This window comes from Mobula hypostoma, chromosome 6, assembly GCF_963921235.1.
Source record: "Mobula hypostoma chromosome 6, sMobHyp1.1, whole genome shotgun sequence".
Classification (NCBI taxonomy): Eukaryota; Metazoa; Chordata; class Chondrichthyes; order Myliobatiformes; family Myliobatidae; genus Mobula; species Mobula hypostoma.
Window position 1 is genome coordinate 182,160,218 of NC_086102.1, and position 21,802 is coordinate 182,182,019.

General features: G+C 40.9%; 1 protein-coding gene across 2 annotated transcripts in view; it reads left to right on the forward strand.

Moving 5' to 3' along the window:
- Nucleotides 1–21,802, forward strand: part of cers6 (ceramide synthase 6) — a 327,420-nt gene that overhangs the window by 281,600 nt on the left and 24,018 nt on the right. For both annotated transcript variants that reach the window (XM_063052361.1, XM_063052362.1), the window contains 2 exons: nt 10,953–11,081; nt 13,545–13,651. In XM_063052361.1, coding sequence (XP_062908431.1) covers nt 10,953–11,081; nt 13,545–13,651 — 236 coding nt within the window. The remainder of the gene's footprint in view (nt 1–10,952; nt 11,082–13,544; nt 13,652–21,802) is intronic.

Sequence of the window (21,802 nt, forward strand, 5' to 3'; positions counted from 1 at the left end):
TCCCTCACTGCAACAAGGAATACTGTATCTCCCTGCACTTCCAGCTCAGACCATAACAAATAATAACTATCTATTGACATTTCCTAGGCGCTGGAGAAATTAGCTACTGTCTTCAATGTGGCTCCTTATTATTTTCATTTCAAGGATTCCCAACAAATGAAACTATAACATTCTTCTCACCCCATCCTACCCATCATTGTCTCTCAATTATTATCAGGGCCAGGAGGCAGGAAATCCAGAGCCAAGGCCTCTTAATTTAATTTTCAATTTCATTATGTGTTCATGTGGCTTTGTCCCTTTTTCTGCTAGCAAGCTTTAGAAATCAATTATTTTTCCCTCGAGTGATTTGACCAACTCAAAATAAATTATGATGTGAGTTGGTAGACTCCCAGAAGAATCTAGTGGTAATTTGTTTTGTTAAACCATTTTTGTCAAGCAGATTTTGTAGATAACTTCAAGTGGTTCAAAATGTGTCATTACATTACAAAAATCATTTAACTATTGAGTCAAGCAGCAGGAAATTCCACCTAGATAGACGTCCACACAGACCAGGCGCCCACTATTTAGGAATATCCAAGTCAAGTTGCTAAGAAATATCCAACAGAGGAGATTCAGCCTATTGAGTCTATGCTGACTATCAGGATGTTCTCATCAATCTCATTCTCCTCACAACCTATTCTTTCACAGTACATCATTTCCCACTTCTTTCTCCTGCTAGCTGTTCCTGGGACAACTTACAATGGTCTTTCCTTAGCTAAGCATGTCTTTGGGATGTAGGAGAAAGAAACTCAGTAAGAAACAACAAATTCCACACTGACAGTGTCTGTCAGAGTCAGGTTTTGCAATCACCATCTTGTATGATGCAAAATTTGTTGCTTTATAGCATAATTACAGTACAAAGACTTTAAATTACAAAATAAATAAAATAAGGTAGTGTCCATGGGTTCATGGACCATGCAGAAATCGGATGGCAGAGGGGAAGAACCATTTACTAATTACTGAGCGTGGATATTCTGCCCCCTGTAGCTCCTCTCTGATGGTAGGAGTGAGAACAGAACATGTCTCAGATGGCAAGTGTCCTTCGTGATAGGTTCTTCCTTTTTGAGGCATTGCATATTGATGATGTGCTCGATGGCCAAACACTAGAGCAATCCTTTTTATGCCAAGGGCCCCTACCATTAACCAAGGGGTCCATGGACCCCAGACTGGGAACCCTGCAGTAGAGCTATATAGCAGCAACACCAACTCCGGTACCTCTCTGCCAACATGTCTAGCACTTTTTCCTCATATCTATCAAGGTTTTGTTTGGGAGCTCTGCTTTCCTGCCACATCTTAAGTGTGTTCTGGTAGATTAATTAGCCATTATAAGTTACCCTTTCATGTAGGTAAGTGGCTTTGTACTGCAGCGGTTACTACAAAACAAACCAGAACCGCTGAGAGGCTAAGCATGATGTGGGGGGCAGGGAGCTGATGCTGTACTAAGCATGATGTGGGGGGGGGGGGAGCTGATGCTGTACGATGCACTTGCCATCAATAACAAAGTTCAAACTTTGAAGAAAGTACATTTCATCATTTATTGATAAACTAACTGAAACTAAAACCAATGATATAACGAAAGAAGCAGTCTAAGCACATTCAGACGTACTTATGCCAAACATTCTTAAACATATTTAAATGATAAATGAACTGTAACTAAGCGAAGTGATCAACAAAATAAATCATTCCCAGCCGTCTCTGACTCTGACCAGATGAAAAACTGAATCAGAGATAAAGCATAAATACATTACTATACTTTTCACTTCTATCACACCTCAACCCACATGAAATGCTTGCTTCGCTGCTGCTGCTACTGTGCGATCGAGAATCTCTGGAGGGGAAGGCCCCAAACCCTTGGCTTTGTCTATTGCCTGTTGCCGGGGCCGGGGTCGAAGCGCTCGGCAGAGATGGTGCTCGGTGCTCGGTGTCAGAGGGCTGGTCGGAGGCTCAAAGTTTTCGGACGGACTCGGAGTCGGCTGTGGTCGGGTGCTTCCAGGGTGCTGCATCGGCAAGTTTGCGGCGCTGGAGGTTCGTGGCAGGGAGAGTTTCTCCCTTCTACCGTCTGCGTGAAATGATGGGACTTTTGAGAGACTTTGAGACTTGTTTTTACTGTGCCCATGGTCTGTTCTTTATCAAATTACAGTATTTCTTTTCACTGTTGTAACTATATGTTATAATTATGTGTTTTTTTTTCAGTTTTTGTACTCTTTGTTTGTCTTGTGTTTCTGTGATATCATACCGGAGGAACATTGTATCATTTCCTAATACATGCATTACTAAATGACAATAAAAGAGGACTGGGTGTCCTCATAATCTCATCTAATCTAAATACCCATACTAAACGCCATATACGCGCAACACAAAATATAATACACATAGAAAATAGATGCATGACTCCTACAATTACCAAATGTTAACTGTCATCATCGTTGTTATGTGCTATAATATAACGTGGGCGATCATGGTCTCATGACCATGATTGTTCTTGGCAAATTTTTCTACTGAAGCGTCATTACAAGATAGGTCTCCCCAGCCATTATCAATGCTCTTCAGAGATTGTCTTTCCGGTATCAGTGGTCACATAACCAGGACTTGAGATCTGCACCAGTTGCTCATACGACCATCCATCACCTGCTCCCATGGCTTCAAGTGGCCCTGATCACGTGGCTAAGCAGATGCTACATCTTACTCAAGAGTGACCCGCAGGCTAGCGGAAGGAAGCAGCGCCTTACACATCCTTTGGTAGAGACGTATGTCCACCCTGTCACCCAAAATGTTAATGTCAATAGGCATGTCCAGAAATGAAAACAGGAAAAATTAGGAGAGGGAGAATGTGACTAATAGGATTGATCCCTCGAGTGCCATCACAGATTTGGTGATCCAGAAGGCCTCCTGCTCGGTCATTATAAGATCCCTCGTACTTTATATTATAATTGTTGCCTTGGCACAACTTCCACAGGGAGTGCTTATTTATTAACAACATACATTAAAATTACGTCCAAATATCTTTAATCGCCAAGATATCTTAGAATGATAGAGCAATCCAGCTCAGCTGCAGGCACTTCAGCCCAATCAGTCCATACTGACCCAGCCAGTCCCAATTTCCTGTGTGTGGCTCAGATCCCTCTTCATCCCACCCTCTACGTACCTGTCCAAGTGCTCCTTAAATGATACTATTGTACTTGCTCTGGCAGCTCGCTCTCAGAAAAGCAGAATCAAACAAAGTTTGAAAACAAAGTGCATCAAGGCAAAGGATCAAACTTTTTGTCAGATGGGAAATTCGACAGGCCTGGAAGTTTAGGGAGGAAATTCAAGAGTTTGGGGCCTAGGCTACTGATGGAATGTTTAAAGTGTGGGATCCACTAGTTGTCAGGATGGAAAGGAGATGTTCCATTGAGGAAGAGACTAGCTAACCGAGCAACTTGAATGCAGGAATGTGAATTTTAACACTGAGATAACGGCTGTGTTAGTGATCACGCTAGTGATGAATCAAAGGGACAGTGTGAGGTTGAAGGAGCTGTGGTTTGTAGTTCAATGTCATTAAAAGACAGAAAAACTTAATTGATGAAGATAAGTATTTCCAGATAGCTTGGCCTGTAACATACACATGATGCATTTTAAATCTAATGTGGGGAACAGCAGTTTAAGGGCCACATGTGTTATTAAAGAGGAACTGGTGAGAAGCTGAGGGGAAGAAAAATAGTGGAATTATTCATCATGGAGCATGGTGGAGATGTGTGGTAAACATGGCTCCATCCCTCAATGCAAGGAGAAATGTTCCGCTACAATCTCATCAAATCATTGCAAGACGCAAAAAATGCTTACTCTATACACAAACCATTTGAATAGGGAAGTCATTGGATCCTGGGTTTCCTCACTTGCAGACCCAGTCAGTATAGATTGGTAAACACATCTCCATGATCTCCATCAGCACAGGTTCAGCACAGGGCTGTGTGCTCAGCCCGCTGCTCTAGTCACTTTATATTTATGAGGGTGAGACAAAGTGCAGCTCCAGCACCACATTTAAGTTTGCTGATGATACCACTGTTGTTGGCTGAACCAAAGGTGGTATTGAATTGGCATATACTTTATACTTTATTGTCGCCAAACAATTGATACTAGAACGTACAATCATCATAGCGATATTTGATTCTGCGCTTCCCGCTCCCTGGATTACAAATCGATAGTAAGTATTAAAAATTTAAATTATAAATCATAAATAGAAAATAGAAAAATGGAAAATAAGGTAGTGCAAAAAAACCGAGATGCAGGTCCGGATATTTGGAGGGTACGGCCCAGATCCGGGATCATATCATATAGATCATATAGGAGGGAGACTGAAAATCTGTTTACACAGTGCGACAACAACCTCCAGCTGAACATCAACACAATCAAACAGCTGATTATTGACCACAGGAGGAAGAAATTGAGGGTCCATGAGCCAGTCCTTATTGGGAGTCAGAGGTGGAGAGGGTCAGTAACGTTCAATTCCTATTGGAGAACCAGCACATTTGAACCATTTTAAAGAAGTCACAGCAATGCCTCTACTTTCATAGAAGTTTGTGCAAATTTAGCATGTCATCTAAAACTTCTACAAACTTTAATAGATGGACTTTGGAGAGTATCCTGACGAGTTGCATCATAGCCCGGTATGGAAACACCAGTGCCAAAAAATAGAAAGGCATAAACAAAGTGTTGGCTACAGCCCAGTCCATCAGCGGAAAATCCCTACCCACCATTGATCACATCTACAAAGAGCAGCACCCCTCATCCAGACCACGCTCCCTTCTCACTGCTGCCATTGAGATGGAGATTCAGAAGCCTTTGGTTCCACATACCAAGTTCAGAAGTTGTTATCCTTGTAACTTTTCATTGATTCTGTTGTATTCATTTGTTCTGCTGTGAATGCCTGCAAGAAAATGAATCTTAGGGTTCTATATGGTGACATATACATACACTGATAATAAAATGACTTTGGTCCCCTTGTCAAGAACACAGACTTACATTATTTCCCGTGAAATGGTACTTGCAACATTTCAAAATCAGAATCAAGTTTAATGTCATATGTCATGAAATTTGTTGTTTTGCTGCCACAATACATTACAATACATAATAATATAACAAAACTATAAATTGCTGTAAGTAGTGCAAAGAGGGAAAAAAAGTGAGGTAGTGTTCACGGGTTCATTATCCATTCAGATTTCTGATGGTGGAAGAGAAGAAGCTGTTTCTAAATCATCGAGTGTGTGCCTTCGGGTTCCTGTGCCTCCTCCTTGATGGTTGCAATGAGAAGAGAGCAGGTCCTGGGTGATGGGGGTCTTCAGTGACGTATGCCGCCTTTTGAAGGTGCCCTGGATGCTGGGGAGGCTAGTGACCATGATGGAGCTGGCTGAGCTTACAACTTTCTGCAGCTTCTTTTCTGAATCTGTACAGTGGCCCCTCCATACCAGACAGTAGTGCAACCAGTTATAATGCTCTCCGTAGTACATCTGTAGAAACTTGTGAGATTATTTGTGACATACCAATTCTCCTCAAACTCCTAATGAAATATAGCCACAGTCACGCCGCCTTGGTAATTAGATCATTATAAGAACATAAGACATAAAAGCATTGAGTCTGCTCTGAAATTCAATCATGGCGGATCCTTTTTACCTCTCCTCAGCCCTCCTCCCTGCCCTTCACCCCGTAACCTTTGATGGTGTGGCCAATCAAGTCTGTCAATCTCTATCTTAAAAACAGCCAATGATCTGCCTGCAAAGCCACCTGCAGCAACAAATTTTTCAAATTCACCATTCTCTAGCTAAAAATTATTCTCCACATCTCTGCTTTAAATGGACACCCATCTATCCTGAGGCTGTGCTCTCTTGTCATAAACTCCCCCACCATGGGAAACATCCTTTCCACATCTACTCTGCCTAGGCATTTCAACATTCAAAAGGTTTCAATGAGATCCCCCCGCCATCCTTCTAAATCAGCAAGTACAGATCCAGGGATATCAAATGTTCTTTGTATGATAACCCTTTAACTCCTGGAATCATTTTTTCTAAGATGAGGGGCCCAAAACTGTTCACAGTACTCAAGGTGAGGCCTCATCAGTGCCTTATAAAAGCCTCAGCATCTCATCCTTGCTCTTGTATTCTAGACCTCTTGAAATGGATGCTAACATGGCATTTGCCTTCCTCACCACCGATTCTACCTGCAAAGTACCTTCAGAGTGTTCTACACAAGGACTCCTAAGTATCTTTGCATCTCAGATTTTTGGATTTTCTCCCCATTTAGAAAATACTCCGCACATTTATTTCTACCACCAAATTGCATGACCATGCATTTTCCAACGTTGTATTTCATTTGCCACTCTTTTGCCCGTTCTCCTAATCTAAGTCCTTCTGCAGCCTACCTGTTTCCTCGACGCTAACTGTCGCTCCACCGATCTTTGTACCAAATGCAAACTTGGCAACAAAGTAATCTATTCCATCATCTAAATCATTGATATACATCATAAAAAGAAGTGGTCCCAACACCGACCCCTGCGGAACACCACTAGTCACTGGCAGCCAACCAGAAAAGGATCCTCTTATTACCACACGCTGCCTCTTACCAATCAGCAAATGTTCTAACCATGCCAGTAACTTTTCTTTAATAGCATGGGCTCTTAACTTGGCAAGCAGCTTCATGTGTGGCACCTTGTCAAAGGCCTTCTGAAAGTCTAAATATATAACATTCACTGCATCCCCTTTATCCATCCTACTTGTAATCTCCTCAAAGAATTCCAACAGGTTCATCAGGCAAGATTTTCCCTTAAGAAAACCATGCTGATTTTATCCTATCTTGTCCTGTATCACCAAGTACTCCATAACCTCATCCTTAACAATTAACTCTAACATCTTTCCAACTACTGAGGTCAGGCAAACTGGTCTATAATTTCCTTTCTGGTGCCTTCCTCCTTTCTTAAAGAGTGGAGTGACATTTGCAATTTTCCAGTCCTTTGGCACCACGTCAGAGTCCAATAATTTTTGAAAGAACATTACTAATGTCAACACAATCTCTTTCAGAACCCTAGGGTACAGTTCATCTAGTCTGGATGACTTATGTACCCCTAGGTCTTTCTGCTTTTTGAGTACCTTCTCCCTTGTAATAGTACCTACACTCACTTCTCTTCCCTCACACCCTTCAACACCAGGCACACTGCTAGTGTCTTCCACAGTGAAGACTGATGCAAAATACTCATTTAATTCATCTGCCATCTCCTTGTCCCTCGTTATTATTTTTCTAGCCTCATTTTCTAGTGGTCCTATATCCACTCTCATCTCTCTTTTATGTTTTACATACTTGAAAAAGTTTTTACTATCCACTTTGATATTGTTTGCTAGCTTGCTTTCATATTTCATCTTTTCCCTTCTAATGATTCTTTTAGTTGCTCTCTGTAGGTTTTTAAAATCTTCCCTCTAAATTTTGTTGATCTGTATGCCCTCTCTTTTGCTTCTACATGAGTTTGGACTTCCCTTGTCTGTCACGGTTGTACTATTTTGCCATTAGAGTATTTCTGCGTTTTTGGAATACATCTATCCACCCTCCTCATTTTTCCAAAACAGTATTCAAAACAGTATACTTATTATTAGGGGGAATGGCTACAGGGGTGCTCTGGCTACAGTCCTGACTGCAGGGCCTTCAGGAGAAATTTTCAATTCTCCTGACAGTCACCCAGCTACTCGCCTGCTGCAACTTCGGGGTGACTACTTCCCTGTAACTCTGATCGATTATCTCCTCACTCTCCTGTAAAAGCCGAAGGTCATCCAGCTGCTGCTCCAGATCCCTAACACGGTCTTCAAGGAAATTCAGCCGGATGCTCTTCATGCCGACATATTTCCCTGGGAGACTCTGGGTCTCCCAGGACTCCAACATCCAGCATGAAGAGCACACAACGGCCATTTACAACACTAGGTACAGCAAGAGAGAAAAAAAGGGAATCCTAATAGAAATTTACCCAGAGTCAACGCCTCTTCTGACCAAAGCCTCCTTTGAGCCAAAGTCTGACACATAAATCACACCGCTGGCCTACTCTAGACGATAGCTGCCCCACTTATCCCTTCTGAGCATCGCCTACCTGCGAGAAACCTCGACGCTGTGGCCTGCTCCTACCTTTGATTGGGCCGCTGGAATCCATATGTTGAGCCCATCATAAACTGAAGAAAAGGTCCTCCAAGACATTGACACCCTAAAACTTAAAACTGCTCATCCTTCCCACTGCTGGTCCCTCGATGAGGACATTTGCTTTTGGTTCTTACATAAAACTTTTTTGATGTTATGTCCTTCCCAACTTCAGAATAACATATGGATGAAACAATAGGGGACAACTTGCTTTGTCTCAACTACCGTGAGAATCTAAGTGTCTATGTTCAGTGGTGTGAAACAAGCTAACTGCTAAATTCTGACAAATCCTCATGGAAATTATTTCTGTTTGCTTTTGATCTTTTTCTTCCATAATTACGTCACTTGTTGTCCTTTACGAAAGCAACCATGTTCTGGAAAGTGACATGGAACCAACACCATTTGAACAATATAACAAATTAAGCAAGCTTTAGTGAAGAACTGGGATAGCAGTATTGTAGGACCGATTTTTGCATTTAAAGTCCAAGTGTCCAACATAAAAATTGAAACTAAAGAATTCAGACATAAACCAAAAAAAACACTTCAATAACTTGGAAGCACAGTGGCAGAACCAATGAAGCTTCATAGCTCCAACGACTCAGGTTTAATTCTGATCTCAGGTCTGTGTGGGATTTGCACATTCCCCCAATGATCACAGTGGTTTCCTCTGGAAGGTCCAGTTTCCTCTCTCATCCCAAAGACGTGGATTAGTAGGCTAATAGGTCCTCATACTTGGGTGAGTGGTAAAATCTCAGAGTAGTTGATAGGAATTAGTGTAACTGCTTGCCTAATATTCTGTGTGGACTCAGTGGATTGAGAATCTGTTTCTGTGCTGTAATACTCTGTTAGCGCATATTCTGGAGTAAGGGTATACAGCAAATATTAATTTCACCAGCAACGGGTCTTCAGATTTGAATGTGGATTGCGGATTGAAATTAAAATGCAGCTCAGAAGAATTAGACCTCGGATGTCCCTGCAGATGTATGAATACAGCCTAGAGTCAGTGGCAATTAACATTCACTTTGGAGTGAGCAGCGAAGGAGGTGTTTAAAAATTATACGTAATTCTCCGTGACTTTCAAATTTGGAAGACTAATGGTATTTCACGGTTTTTGGATTTATTTTTAGATGGCTCCCTTATGTCTTTTGAACAATTATCTAACAAATATAACTTACCAAGAATACATTTTTTTAGATATCTCCAAGTTAGAAATTTCCTAAGTACCATACTCTCTTCCTTTCTGACGCTACCTCCTACATATATTTTAGATACTATAATTAACCTTAATCCATGTCAGAAAGGTGTAACGGCTATTATTTATAATATAATTATGAAACTTAGGAAAGCTCCATTCGACAAGATTGGGTCAGATTGGGAAAAGGAATTGAGCTTTATTATTTCGGTGAATGACTGGGTGCATATTTTACAACTAGTCAATACTTCCTCTATCTGTTCTAAACACTCTCTAATTCAATTTAAAGTTGTCCATAGAGCACATATGTCTAAAGATAAATTAGCTCATTTTTATTCTCATATTAACCCTCTTTGTGACAGATGTCATGGGGAGATAGCTTCCTTAACTCATATGTTTTGGGCCTGTCCTACTTTGGAAACTTTTTGGAAAGACATTTTTGATATTATTTCAAAGGTATTGAATATAGATATTTCTCCCCATCCTATTACTGCTATCTTTGGATTACCTAAAATTTCCAGTAATCTTTCCCCTTCAGCCCATAGATTGATTGTGTTTCTTACTTTAATGGAGAAAAGATGTATTTTACAATATTGGAAGGAGATTAATGCTCCAACTACGTTCTTTTGGTTTTCCCAGACGATACTATGTCTAAATTTGGAAAAAATTAGAAGTAATCTTTATGATTCTTCAGTTAAATTTGAACAGACTTGGAGATCTTTTATTCAACATTTTCATTTAATGTAACTTTTTTTCTTTCTCTGTCCATATTTACATTCCCTTCTTGCTTTTTAACTGTTTTTAATGGAGGTCGGGTTTGAGGACGTGATTGTTTTAAGTTGTTTAAGTCTACTTGGTACCTAGTTAGCCCATTGCTTTGCCTTGCTTTTTAGGTTAGTTGCACGGTGGGTTTTTTTGGGTTTTTTTTTGCGTTTTTTTTTTCCTTTTCCTTATTGACATATATGAAAATTAGTATACTATTATATTACCTTATTTTATATCTAAACTGCACTGTTTGTACTAACTTCTTTTTGTGTATTAATATTTCTTGTAAAGTTATATTGCAACAGTGTATCAGTGCCTATATGGTTTACCTTTTATGTACTAATTCAATAAAAAGATTTAAAAAGAAAGAAAAATTATACGTAATTCAAAGGAAGCATTGTAGATACATCGGAACTATAGACTTGTCCTGCTGTTACCTTTGTTACCTTTATAAAATGTCACGTAATATTGAGTTGAGCAGGCTCCTCCTTCCAAGATTGTCTCAGTATGTTATGCCTGTTGCTTGTTTCTGCTGAATAAAATACTCCCGTATCCATGAGCCTCAGTGTCTCTCCGCTGACTTTATTCACTGTGACAACAGACTTTATGACTAATTCTTCCCTCTTGCAACAAGTTGATATGTGAGATGTTTGTAAACTGTCTGGAGGTGGGTTCAAATTGTTCTCTTCAGCAAATAGTCACCCAAGGGTATATCCAAAGACTATCTAATGGAATTTTCATTCTAAGCTTGCTTTGCATTGGACGGTTGTTATTGTATAAAGTTGTTACCAAGCTTTTCTTCTTCTTGTAGGATTTTGCCATTATGTTTTTGCATCACGTTGCAACAATAGCGCTTATAACTTTTTCATACGTTAACAACATGGTGCGAGTGGGAACTCTGGTGCTGTGCCTTCATGATGCAGCTGACTTTCTGCTAGAGGTAAGGGAAGTGCTCATTACTTTTAATAATTGTTATTGACATTATAACTGGGTATTCTCATACCTATCACTTCATAAAAAGATCCAACTTGATAATATTTTGTGAAATGGGAAAGAGAAGTCGCAAAACATGCAGTAGTTATACTTCCAGTAGTTGGTCTTGCTTCACGCACAAAATGCTGGAGGAACTCAGCAGGTCAGGCAGTATCTTTGGAAAAGAGTAAACAGTCGACGTTTCGGGCCGAGACCCTCCTTCAGGACTGAGAGAGAAGCAATCAGAGGCCTGAATTGGAAGGTGGGAGGAGGGGAAAGAGGCTAGCTGGAAGGTGATAGGTGAAGCCAGGCGAGTGGGCAAGTCAAGGGCTGGAGAAGAACAAATCTGATAGGAGAGGCAAGTAGACAATAGAAGAAAGGGAAGTGGAGGGGAGCAAGGGGGAGGTAATACGCATACGCAGGTGAGAAGTAAAAGGTCAGAGTGGGGAATGGGGGGGGGGCGGTGTAATTTTGTTCACCAAAAGGAGGAGTTGATATTTATGCCGTCAGGTTGGAGGGTAACCAGATGGAATATAAGGTGTTGTTCCTCCACCTTGAGGGTGGCCTCTTCTTGGTACAAGAGGAGGCCATGGATAGACACATCCGAAATGGAATGGGAATCTGAATTGCTTGCTTTTTTTCTGTTTATGTAAGTCCTTTTTCATTATTACTGACTGCTTTCCAAATCTTCTATGCTATAAATGAGCTTCCTCTCATTTGTTAGGATTACTCAGTGAGCTTGTTTGGTATCTGTCCAAAAGAGTTATCCAATATAAGAAATTGTATAGATTAATGAATGAACTTTCTCGAGTTTCCATCCGAGTATAGGTATCGATTTTAACTGACTTTGCGATGACAAGCTCTGCCATCTTTATCGGAGATGATGCCTGGGCATGTCTAGTCCAGTGGTATTTATACCCCGGTGTCTGTTCCCCCGATTAGCCAGTCCTCATCCAATCAGGTTTCCCCTGTCCCACTTTGTTTACAATCAAATTCCAGTTCTTACTTATAGTGAGACCTTTGCCTTTGTTAAAACTATTTTCATCAAGTTTTATTTCAACGGCTTCCTACATCAGGTGATCCCAAAAGCTATTGGCGTGGCACAGTAGTCTTGTGCTGTTGAAGTCAATCCTACGGCCATTGTGAGTGCAATGCTCTTCAATCTCATTGAAACCTGTGGAATGTCGACAGGCCTAGATAGAGTGTATGTGAAGAGAATGTTTCATCAGATAGAAGAGTCTGGGATCAGAGGGTACAGCCTCTAAATTGAGAGATGTTCATTTAGAGCAGAGATGTGGAGGCATTTCTTTGGTCAGAGGTTGGTAGATCGATGAAGTTCATTGCCACAGAGGTCAGGCCACTGGATGCATTTAAGGCGGAGGCTGATGGGTTCTTGATTAGTCAGGCCATGAAAGGTCATGGGGAGAAGGGAGGAGAATGGGATAAAGAGGGAAATTGATCGGCCATAATGAAACGATGGAGCTGACTTGATGAGCAGAATGGACTAATTCTGCTCCAGTGTCTTATGGTCTTACTTAACTTGATATTCTTCATGCATAATGCTAAAGAATGAATGGCAACAGTCGATCTTTTGGGTCAAAAATCATTTTCAGGACTGAGAAAGGAGGAAGATGCCAGAATAAAAAGGTGGGGGAAGAGGGGGAAGGAGGCTAGCTGCAAGGTGATAGGAGAAGCGAAGTGGGTGGAAACGGTCAAGGACGAAAGAATCTGATAGGAGAGGAGAGTGGACCATAGGAGAAAGGGATGGACCCGGGAGAAGTAATAGGCAGGTAAGAAGATGTGAAAGGTCAGAGTGGGGAATAGAGGGTGGGAGGAGAGAACTCTAATCACCAGAAGGTGAAATCGATATTCATGCCATCAGGTTGGAGGATACCCCGACAGATTATAAGGTGTTGTTCCTCCACCCTGAGAATGGCCTAATTGTAGCAAATAACCAGTAGACATATTTTGAGCTAATTCCCTCAGGTAAACTTCTAAATTTTTCAAAGATCGGTGTAAATTATTTATTCTATGCAGCAAATAGAATTAGTTATTGATTAAGCAGTCTGTCATTTGTTGAATGTGCAATTTATTTGCACATTTATGTACAAGATAGCTTCATAATTTATCTGCGTATTTCATCTACATTATTTCCATTTTCTGAAGCTATTTACTTACCATGTTAGTAAATGTGTGTTTGTGAGCTGGATCCACAGATAATAATTGAATGAGAAATATACCCATCTCAAGGCATTAGATATGTTTGATGTTCCTGGTACTGTCATACTTATTTGTGACTAGGCACAGACTAATAAACTCTTGTGTCACTTTTCATCTACTTGTTCCTATGGAGGGAGCAAATTTAAGACAATGATATTAGTCAGCTACAGTATTGAACATTCAAAGCCAGTCTTTTTTTTTAAATTTACAGGCAGCTAAGATGGCAAACTATGCCAAATGTCAACGACTGTGTGACCTCCTATTTGTAATGTTTAGCTTGGTCTTCATAAGTACGAGGCTTGGTCTTTACCCAATATGGTAAGTAAACAGTAAACCTAATATCACAATTTATTTAACAACAACGTTGTTGCTTGACTATTATAAACATGCCAAAATACAAAAACATCTTGGAAACTGCACAAATAATTAGACAACATCATTTCACAGATTCCTTGAAATAAGACTAGATTTCATACTGCACTTTTCACACTACAGAGTTGAGCCAAAGTTCTTCACAGCAAATGAAATCATTTTCAGATGTAGCCATTATTGCAGGGGACACAATAGGAATCTGCTGATGGTACATTTCTGCTAACAGCAATCCTAATAATAATATTAGGCTAATAACTCTATTTTACTATTTGTTGATTTATTTGTGGTAATATTACTCGATATGTTGTGTGTACTGTGTTGTGCACTTTGCTCCAGAGGACCATTGATTCGCGTGGCTGTCGTACTGCCCTCACTGAGGTGTTGTAACATCAACTAGACAGTCAACCAAACTCCATTCAAAAATGACAGAACGGGTAGGATATAGCCTCCTAGCTCCTTGGTTTTATTGCATTCTCAGTGGTATGACAGAATAAAGAGTGAAGCTGAAAAAGCAACAAAATACAGTGCAAACACTGCATTGTTCCATTCACACAAAGGAAAGTAAGAACTTAGTTACATTTCCTGCAGGTAAATATCATGGCATTCCAACAAGTAAATACTACAGGGAAATGGCACGTGAAAACAATTAGCATCCAGGCCTAATACATTCAAAAATAACATTCTACTTCAGTGTAATCTTATTGATCCCTTTAGATTAACTTCTAAACAATGTAACATCAACTTACAAGCAATGCTTCTTCTGGGAAACAACAAGATGGCTTTAGTCAGAAAATTCTTTAAGTCCAAACATAATCGTCTGGTTTTCTACCGCGCGCCCCCCCCCCCCATTGTAGTTTCCTACTTACTATGTTCTGACTACACAGGAAGTGACCTAATACAGATCTGAAGCTGCTTATTTTCATAATAAAAGCCAAATGTGCTGAATCACTTAGAAAGAAACAAACATAAAACACTTGCTGAAGGGCAGCACAATGGTATACAAATATAAGGTTGATTGACAACAAACCTGAACTTCAACTTGAACTCTTTAAAGACTACTGTTTGATTATTGGAACAATAGGAAACCATTTAGACCCTCAAACCTAATGAGTTCATGGCTAATGTGCCACCTCATTGCACCTTTGCCCACATATTTTGAACATGGCGGGCAGAGGGTCCTGTTTCTGTAATCTCCATTATTCTACAAACATTTACCCTCGTCATCAAAATTAAGGACAGCACAGTATTATAGTAGTTAGTACAACGCTTTACAGTACCAGTAACCTGGGTTAAATTCCCACCGCTGCCTGTAAGCGGTTTGTATGTTCTCCCCCGTGACAACTTGGGTTTCCTCCTGGTGCTCCGGTTTCCTTGCACATTCCAAAGGCATACTGTTTGGTAGGTTAATTGGTCATCGCAAATCGTTCTGTGATTAGGCTGGGGTTAAATCGGGGGATTGCTGGGCGGCGTGGCTCCTAGGACCAGAAGGATCTATTCCGTGCTGTATTTCAATTAATTAAACTTATTAATTTCAAATTACAATTGACTTCACGTCACTTGACATTTCTGGAAGAGTTATAAGTATTCTTTGTATACAGAAATGTTTCCTAACCTGATTCTTATAAAGCACAGCTCGATGTTTTGATGGTGATCTTTCATCTTAGATTATCCAGCTTCAGAAATAATTCATTTTTATCTTCCAATCAGCACTCCTTAAAAGATGCAACTTTTTTATAATTTCATCTTTTGGTTAAATTGCAAAGAGAAAATACAGAAATCAGATATCATTCAGTAACTTAATGCTGCATGTAATTCACAGCTTAAAATATCCTTTTTGGCAAAGTTCCTCCTGACTGAGAAAATATTTTTGCCCCTGGGGGAATTAAAATATGGAAGAAAACGTCAACCTCGAATGGGTCAAGGACAGTGGAAACAGCCAAACCAATTGTCTTTGCTCTTGCCATGAGTTTGAAGGAGTGGAGGCAGCCATTTTTTGAAGCTGCTGTTCATCCTCCATTTTGTGAACTGGAGTTGCTTGGTATGATTGGTGCTTTAAGATGGACACAATGATGCCCCAGGTAATCTGCTGGACTAAAGACCATTTCCAAATACGAAGTTCTTTGGTTAGATATACATGCAGGTTTGTAAATGCTGTGGTCTGTGTCTGGCCAGAGTGATTGGAGCTGGTTACTGGTTTGGTAACTGATTTAAAATGAAGTACCATAAATTAGCAGTTGTCACTTTCAGAAGAGAGTAATAAATGGTTGCTGGTTTGGACCAGAGCCAATAAGAAAATATTATAGGTCAGTCAGTTGACCCATAGCAAATAACACTGAAATGCAACATTTGAACTGTTAAGGAATGAATATAAAAGCAGAAGCTTTGAATGTAGGATAGTGATAACTTCAAAGATTCACCATCACAAGGAAGAACGCCCCCTGCCAGGGGCTGGGAGAAAAAGGATAGATCGTCTGGCCAGCGGGAGATCCCCTATTTCAGTGTTATAAATTACAGAAGTGATCTGAGTGAGAACTGGTACAAAAAGAACAGTAGAATTTGTGTTTTAAGTTGTTAGCCTGGGGTCAACATAGTTACATTGTTGTTTGAGCAGAGACAATAAAGTACAAGTTTTGATTAGTTAAGAGTTGCATAGTGAGTTTCCTAACCAAGTTCTGTTGATGAATGGTCAACAGTGTAGACTCCTCTTCCTTTTGAGGATCTCAAAGCTAGCTAAAGAAAAAGGGAAGGACATTTATCAAAATTCAAAATATACGGCATACTAAGTTTTCACCAAATTTGTCAATGGATCCTGAAATAGGAGCATGACCCTTTTATGAACAGTTGAAATAAGCCAACATAGATTTTAAGCACTATGAACCAATATAATAGAGGCCTTACCACTGGTACAGACTAGGTAATGTGTTCACCCAGAACTTTCATTTTATACTCAATGGAATCGACAAGGTTCAAACCAATTTCACTACCCATATGTCTAGATTAATACAAACCAGTTCAGAAGTCAAATTTAGGCAGAGATTGCTAATGGTTAACAGCTCTAATTTTTGTCTGTCATTAACTATTGTGCTTATAAGAGAAAGATTTAAAAATCTGTATGTGTCAGACACTTGTAACCTCGCGCTCTTGTGATTTTTGAGAAATTTGTAGTTACAAAAATAGCTTTCTATAAAATATATTGTTGTGTATAATCGTTGGACAAATACCATAAAGTACAACTACTCGCTGTCAAAGAGTTTAAAGCAATAATTTACCATTTGGCTCTGCTGGCATTTTGACATTTTCTAGAAGTGTTCAGTTCACTTCCTGTCATCTAACTTTATTACTGGCAATTTATAATAATCTGCATGTACCATTCTGCAGCGATTTCAGAAAAAATGTATAAAGGTACAACTTCTTCTTTATACTTCGAATATAGTTTCAACCCATTAGCTTTAATCTTAGTATGGTCAATACTTCGTAGAAATTGGTGTCAAAGCTAGATAGGGTCATAAAGAAATCTTTTGACACATCATAAGTCTAAGTTTTGAATAAGGGGATGGGATGTTAGGCTGAAATTGAATAAGACATCGGTGAGGCCTAATTTGGAGTATTGTGTGCAGTTCTGGTCACCTACCTATAGGACAAATGTAACCAAGGTTGAAATTTACAAGGGTGTTACTGTGTCTGGGGGACCGGATTTATAAGGAAAGATTGAATAGGTTAGGACTGTATACCTTGGAAAGTAGAAGATTGGGAGGAGATTTGATAGAGGTATACAAAATTATGAAGGGTATAAATAGGGTGAACACAAGCAGGCTTTTTCTACAACCAGAGGTCATGGGTTAATGGTGAAAGGTGAAAAGTTTAAGGGGAACATGAGAGGAAACTCCTTCACTCCGAGGGTTGTGAGAGCATGGAATGAGCTGCCAGCACAAGTGATGTAAGCTCAATTTCAACATTTAAGAGAAGTTTGGATAGGTACATGGATGGCAGGTGTATGCAGGGCTGTGGTCCCGGTGCAGGTTGATGGGAGTAGACAATTTAAATAGTTCGACACAGGCTGTATGGGCTGAAGGGCCTGTTTCTGTGCTGTACTTTTTTATGACTCTAATATCATTTATACTAAGGATGAATCTTTGGGCCAGTAGTCTATATTTCTATTAAAATCCAGCAATTTAAAACATGATAGCTAAATTTTAAAATGGCATTTGAAGAATATGTCATTGCTCGTTCATTTGTTATGTGCCGTGTAGACAATTGTGGTCTTTCCATGACCATGATCGTTCTTGGCAATTTCTCCGACAGAAGTGGTTTGCCATTACAAGACTCTTTACAAGACAGGTGACCCCAGCCATTATCCATACTCTTCAGATATTGTCTGCCTGGCGTCAGTGTTCTGGACACAAAATAATCTGCAGATGCTGGGGTCAAAGCAACACTCACAACATGCTGGAGGAACTCAGCAGGTCAGACAGCATCCGTGGAAAAGATCAGTCGACATTTCGGGCCAGAATCCTTCGTCAGGACTGTGGAGGGAAGGAGCAACACCTCATATACCGTCTAGGTAGTCTCCAGCCCCTTGGTATGAACATAGAATTCTCCAACTTCCGGTAATTCCTTCCCCTATCCCTATGTCACTCTGCCCCCTCCCCCAGCTGCCTATCACCTCCCTCATGGTTATGCCTCCTTCTACTACCCATTGTGTTTTCCCCTATTCCTTCTTCACCTTTCCTGCCTATCACCTCCCCCTCCCCCACCCCCACCCCTTTATCTTTCCCCTTACTGGTTTTTCACCTGGAACCTACCAGCCTTCTCCTTCCCACCCTCCCCCCACCTTCCTTATAGGGCCTCTGCCCCCTCCTTCTAGTCCTGACGAAGGGTTCCGGCCCGAAACGTCGACCGATCTTTTCCACAGATGCTGCCCGACCTGCTGAGTTCCTCCAGTGTGTTGTGAATGTCAGTGATCTGGATAGGCTAGGTGAGTGACTCGGATAGGTTAGGTGAGTGGGCAAATTCATTGCAGATGCAATTTAATGTGGATAAATGTGAGGTTATCCACTTTGGTGGCAAGAACAGGAAAACAGATTATTATCTGAATGGTGGCCGATTAGGAAAAGGGGAGGTGCAATGAGACCTGGGTGTCATTATACACCAGTCATTGAAAGTGAGCATGCAGGTACAGCAGGCGGTGAAAAAGGCGAATGGTATGTTGGCATTCATAGCAAGTGGATTCAAGTACAGGAGCAGGGAGGTTCTACTGCAGTTGTACAAGGCCTTGGTGAGACCACAGCTGGAGTATTGTGTGCAGTTTTGGTCCCCTAATCTGAGGAAAGACATTCTTGCCATAGAGGGAGTACAAAGAAGTTTTACCAGATTGATTCCTGGGATGGCAGGACTTTCATATGAAGAAAGACTGGATCGACTAGGCTTATACTCGCTGGAATTTAGAAGATTGAGGGGGGATCTTATTGAAACGTATAAAATTCTAAAGGAATTGGACAGGCTAGATGCAGGAAGATTGATCCCGATGTTGGGGAAGTCCAGAATGAGGGGTCACAGTTTGAGGATAAAGGGGAAGCCTTTTAGGACCAAGATGAGGAAAAACTTCTTCACACAGAGAATGGTGAATGTGTGGAATTCTCTGCCACAGGAAACAGTTGAGGCCAGTTCATTGGCTATATTTAAGAGGGAGTTAGATATGGCCCTTGTAGCTAAAGGGATCAGGGGGTATGGAGAGAAGGCAGGTACAGGGTTCTGAGTTGGATGATCAGCCATGATCATACTGAATGGTGGTGCAGGCTCGAAGGGCCGAATGGCCTACTCCTGCACCTATTTTCCATGTTTTTATGTTTCTATCACATAACCAGGACTTGTGATATATACCAGCTGCTCATACGACCATCCACCACCTGCTCCCATGACTTCACATGACCCTTGTCAGGTGGGGGGAGGGGCTAAGCAGGTGCTACACCTTGTCCAAGGGTGACCTGCAGGCTAGTGGAGGACGGGAGCACCTTACACCTCCTTTGGTAGAGACCCTTCCACCCCACGTTATTTCTATTGAATGAATTATGAAAAATGGCTTCATTTATCAGTATATCCCATTATAATTATGTCTACAAAAATATTGATATTTATTTATTGAGATACATTGTGGAATAGGCCCTTCTGGCCCTTCAAGCTACACCTCCCAGCAATTTCCTGATTTAACCCCAGCCTAATCACAGGACAATTTACAACGACCGATTAACCTACCAACTGGTACGTCTCTGGAATGTGGAAGGAAACCGGAGCACCCGGCAGAAATCCACGCGGTCACGTGGTGAACATACAAACTCCTTACGGGTAGCGACGGGAATTGAACCCAGGTTGCCTGTACTGTAAAGCATTGCACAAACCACTACGCTACTGTGCCGTCCCAGTTAAGTATTTGTCTGTGGTCGGTTTTAAGGTGCTAATTTTGCAAAATGAGAGGTGGGAGTCAATCCTCTGAGAGTTCAGCAAGAAACCCCAATCAGTTTCTTTCCCATCTATCATTAGCATTTACCAATACCATAAAGATGGAAAGGATGCCAGATCTGACAAACACTCTTTCCAGAAGAGACGTCCTGCCACACTGAAGGGCGGGTTGTTCAGTAACTGCAGTGAGATCAGTGCAAATCATGTTAGTGTTTCTGAATAGGAAAATCAGCATTTGCATTTCTACTGCAGGCACAGCAGGCGGAAATAACCTCAGAGCTAGCTGATAAGAACAGCTTATCAGGCATCAGAGACTGACTGGATGGAAAAGTCCCAATGTGAAGTTGCTGTGAGAAAGAGGAAATCAGAGGTTATGGGGGGCTGTTGAGAGGAATCGTATGGGGTGAGTTAGGGTTGATGAAGTTGTCAAAATAGTTCAGTGCATAAGTTTATCTGATAAGCTACCCATCCAGCTGTTTCAGAATCAGGTTTGGTATCCCTAGCATATATCATGAAATCTTTGTTTTGTGGCAGCAGTACAATACAATATATTAAGATAGAGAAAAAAACTGAAAAAACATTTAATACTGTTAATTACATTTAAATAGTTACATTCAATGAGTGGTACAAAAAGAATAAGAACGTAGAGAGGTAGTGTTCATGGGTTCAATGTCCATTCAGGAATCTGATGGTAGAGGGGAAGAAGCTGTTCCTGAATCGTTGAATGTGTGTCTTCAGTACCTTCTTCCTGATGGTAGCAATGAGAAGAGGGCATGTCCTTAGTGATGGACACCACCTTTTTGAGGCATTACTCCTTGAAGATGTCCTAGATATTACAGTGTGTAGTACCCGTGATGGAGCTGACTAAGTTTACAACTCTCTGAAGCCTACTTTGATCCTGTGCAGTGCCCACCCCATACCACAGAGTGATGCAGCCAGTTAGAATGCTCTCCACAGCACATCTCATGCTGTGAGCAAGCAGACCTGCAGGATGGATGGCAATTCCTATCTTCCACTTCTGACCTTTTCAAAACTCAATCTAACATCATTTGTGGCTTTATTTTACTTTTCACACAAGTAATGTTGCTACAGAAAAATGCAAGCGTCAATCTGGGGCACCACAGTAGTGTAGGGATTAGCACAACACCATTATTGTTTGGGGCGTCAGAGTTTGGAGTCCATTCTGACACCATCTTAAAGATGTTGGTACGTTCTTTCCCTGAGTACTTGTATTTCTTCCGGGTGCTCCGGTTTCCTCTCACAGTCCAAAGATGTACCAGTTAGTAGATTAATTGGTCACTGTAAACTGTCCTGTGATTAGAGCAGGGTTAAATAGGTGGGGCGACTCGTCGTGCCGGAAGGGCCTGTTCCGCACTGTATCTCTACATAAAAAATAAATAAATTTAAATAGGTGACAACATGTGGAACATTTTCCTAGCATTGTTATTTCCTCAGGTAAATTGTATATTTTACTGGTAATGTGGAATGTGGACACTGGTAATGTGCAAATCCAATTCACTGTCTCATTGGCTACCGGCGGGTGCGGATGGCGGAGGAGCCAGGTGGCCTCGATTGTAGTGAGGCCCAGGCCTCAGACCATGATGTCAACTGTTTGCAGGAGAGAAGCTTTGGAGTCAGTGC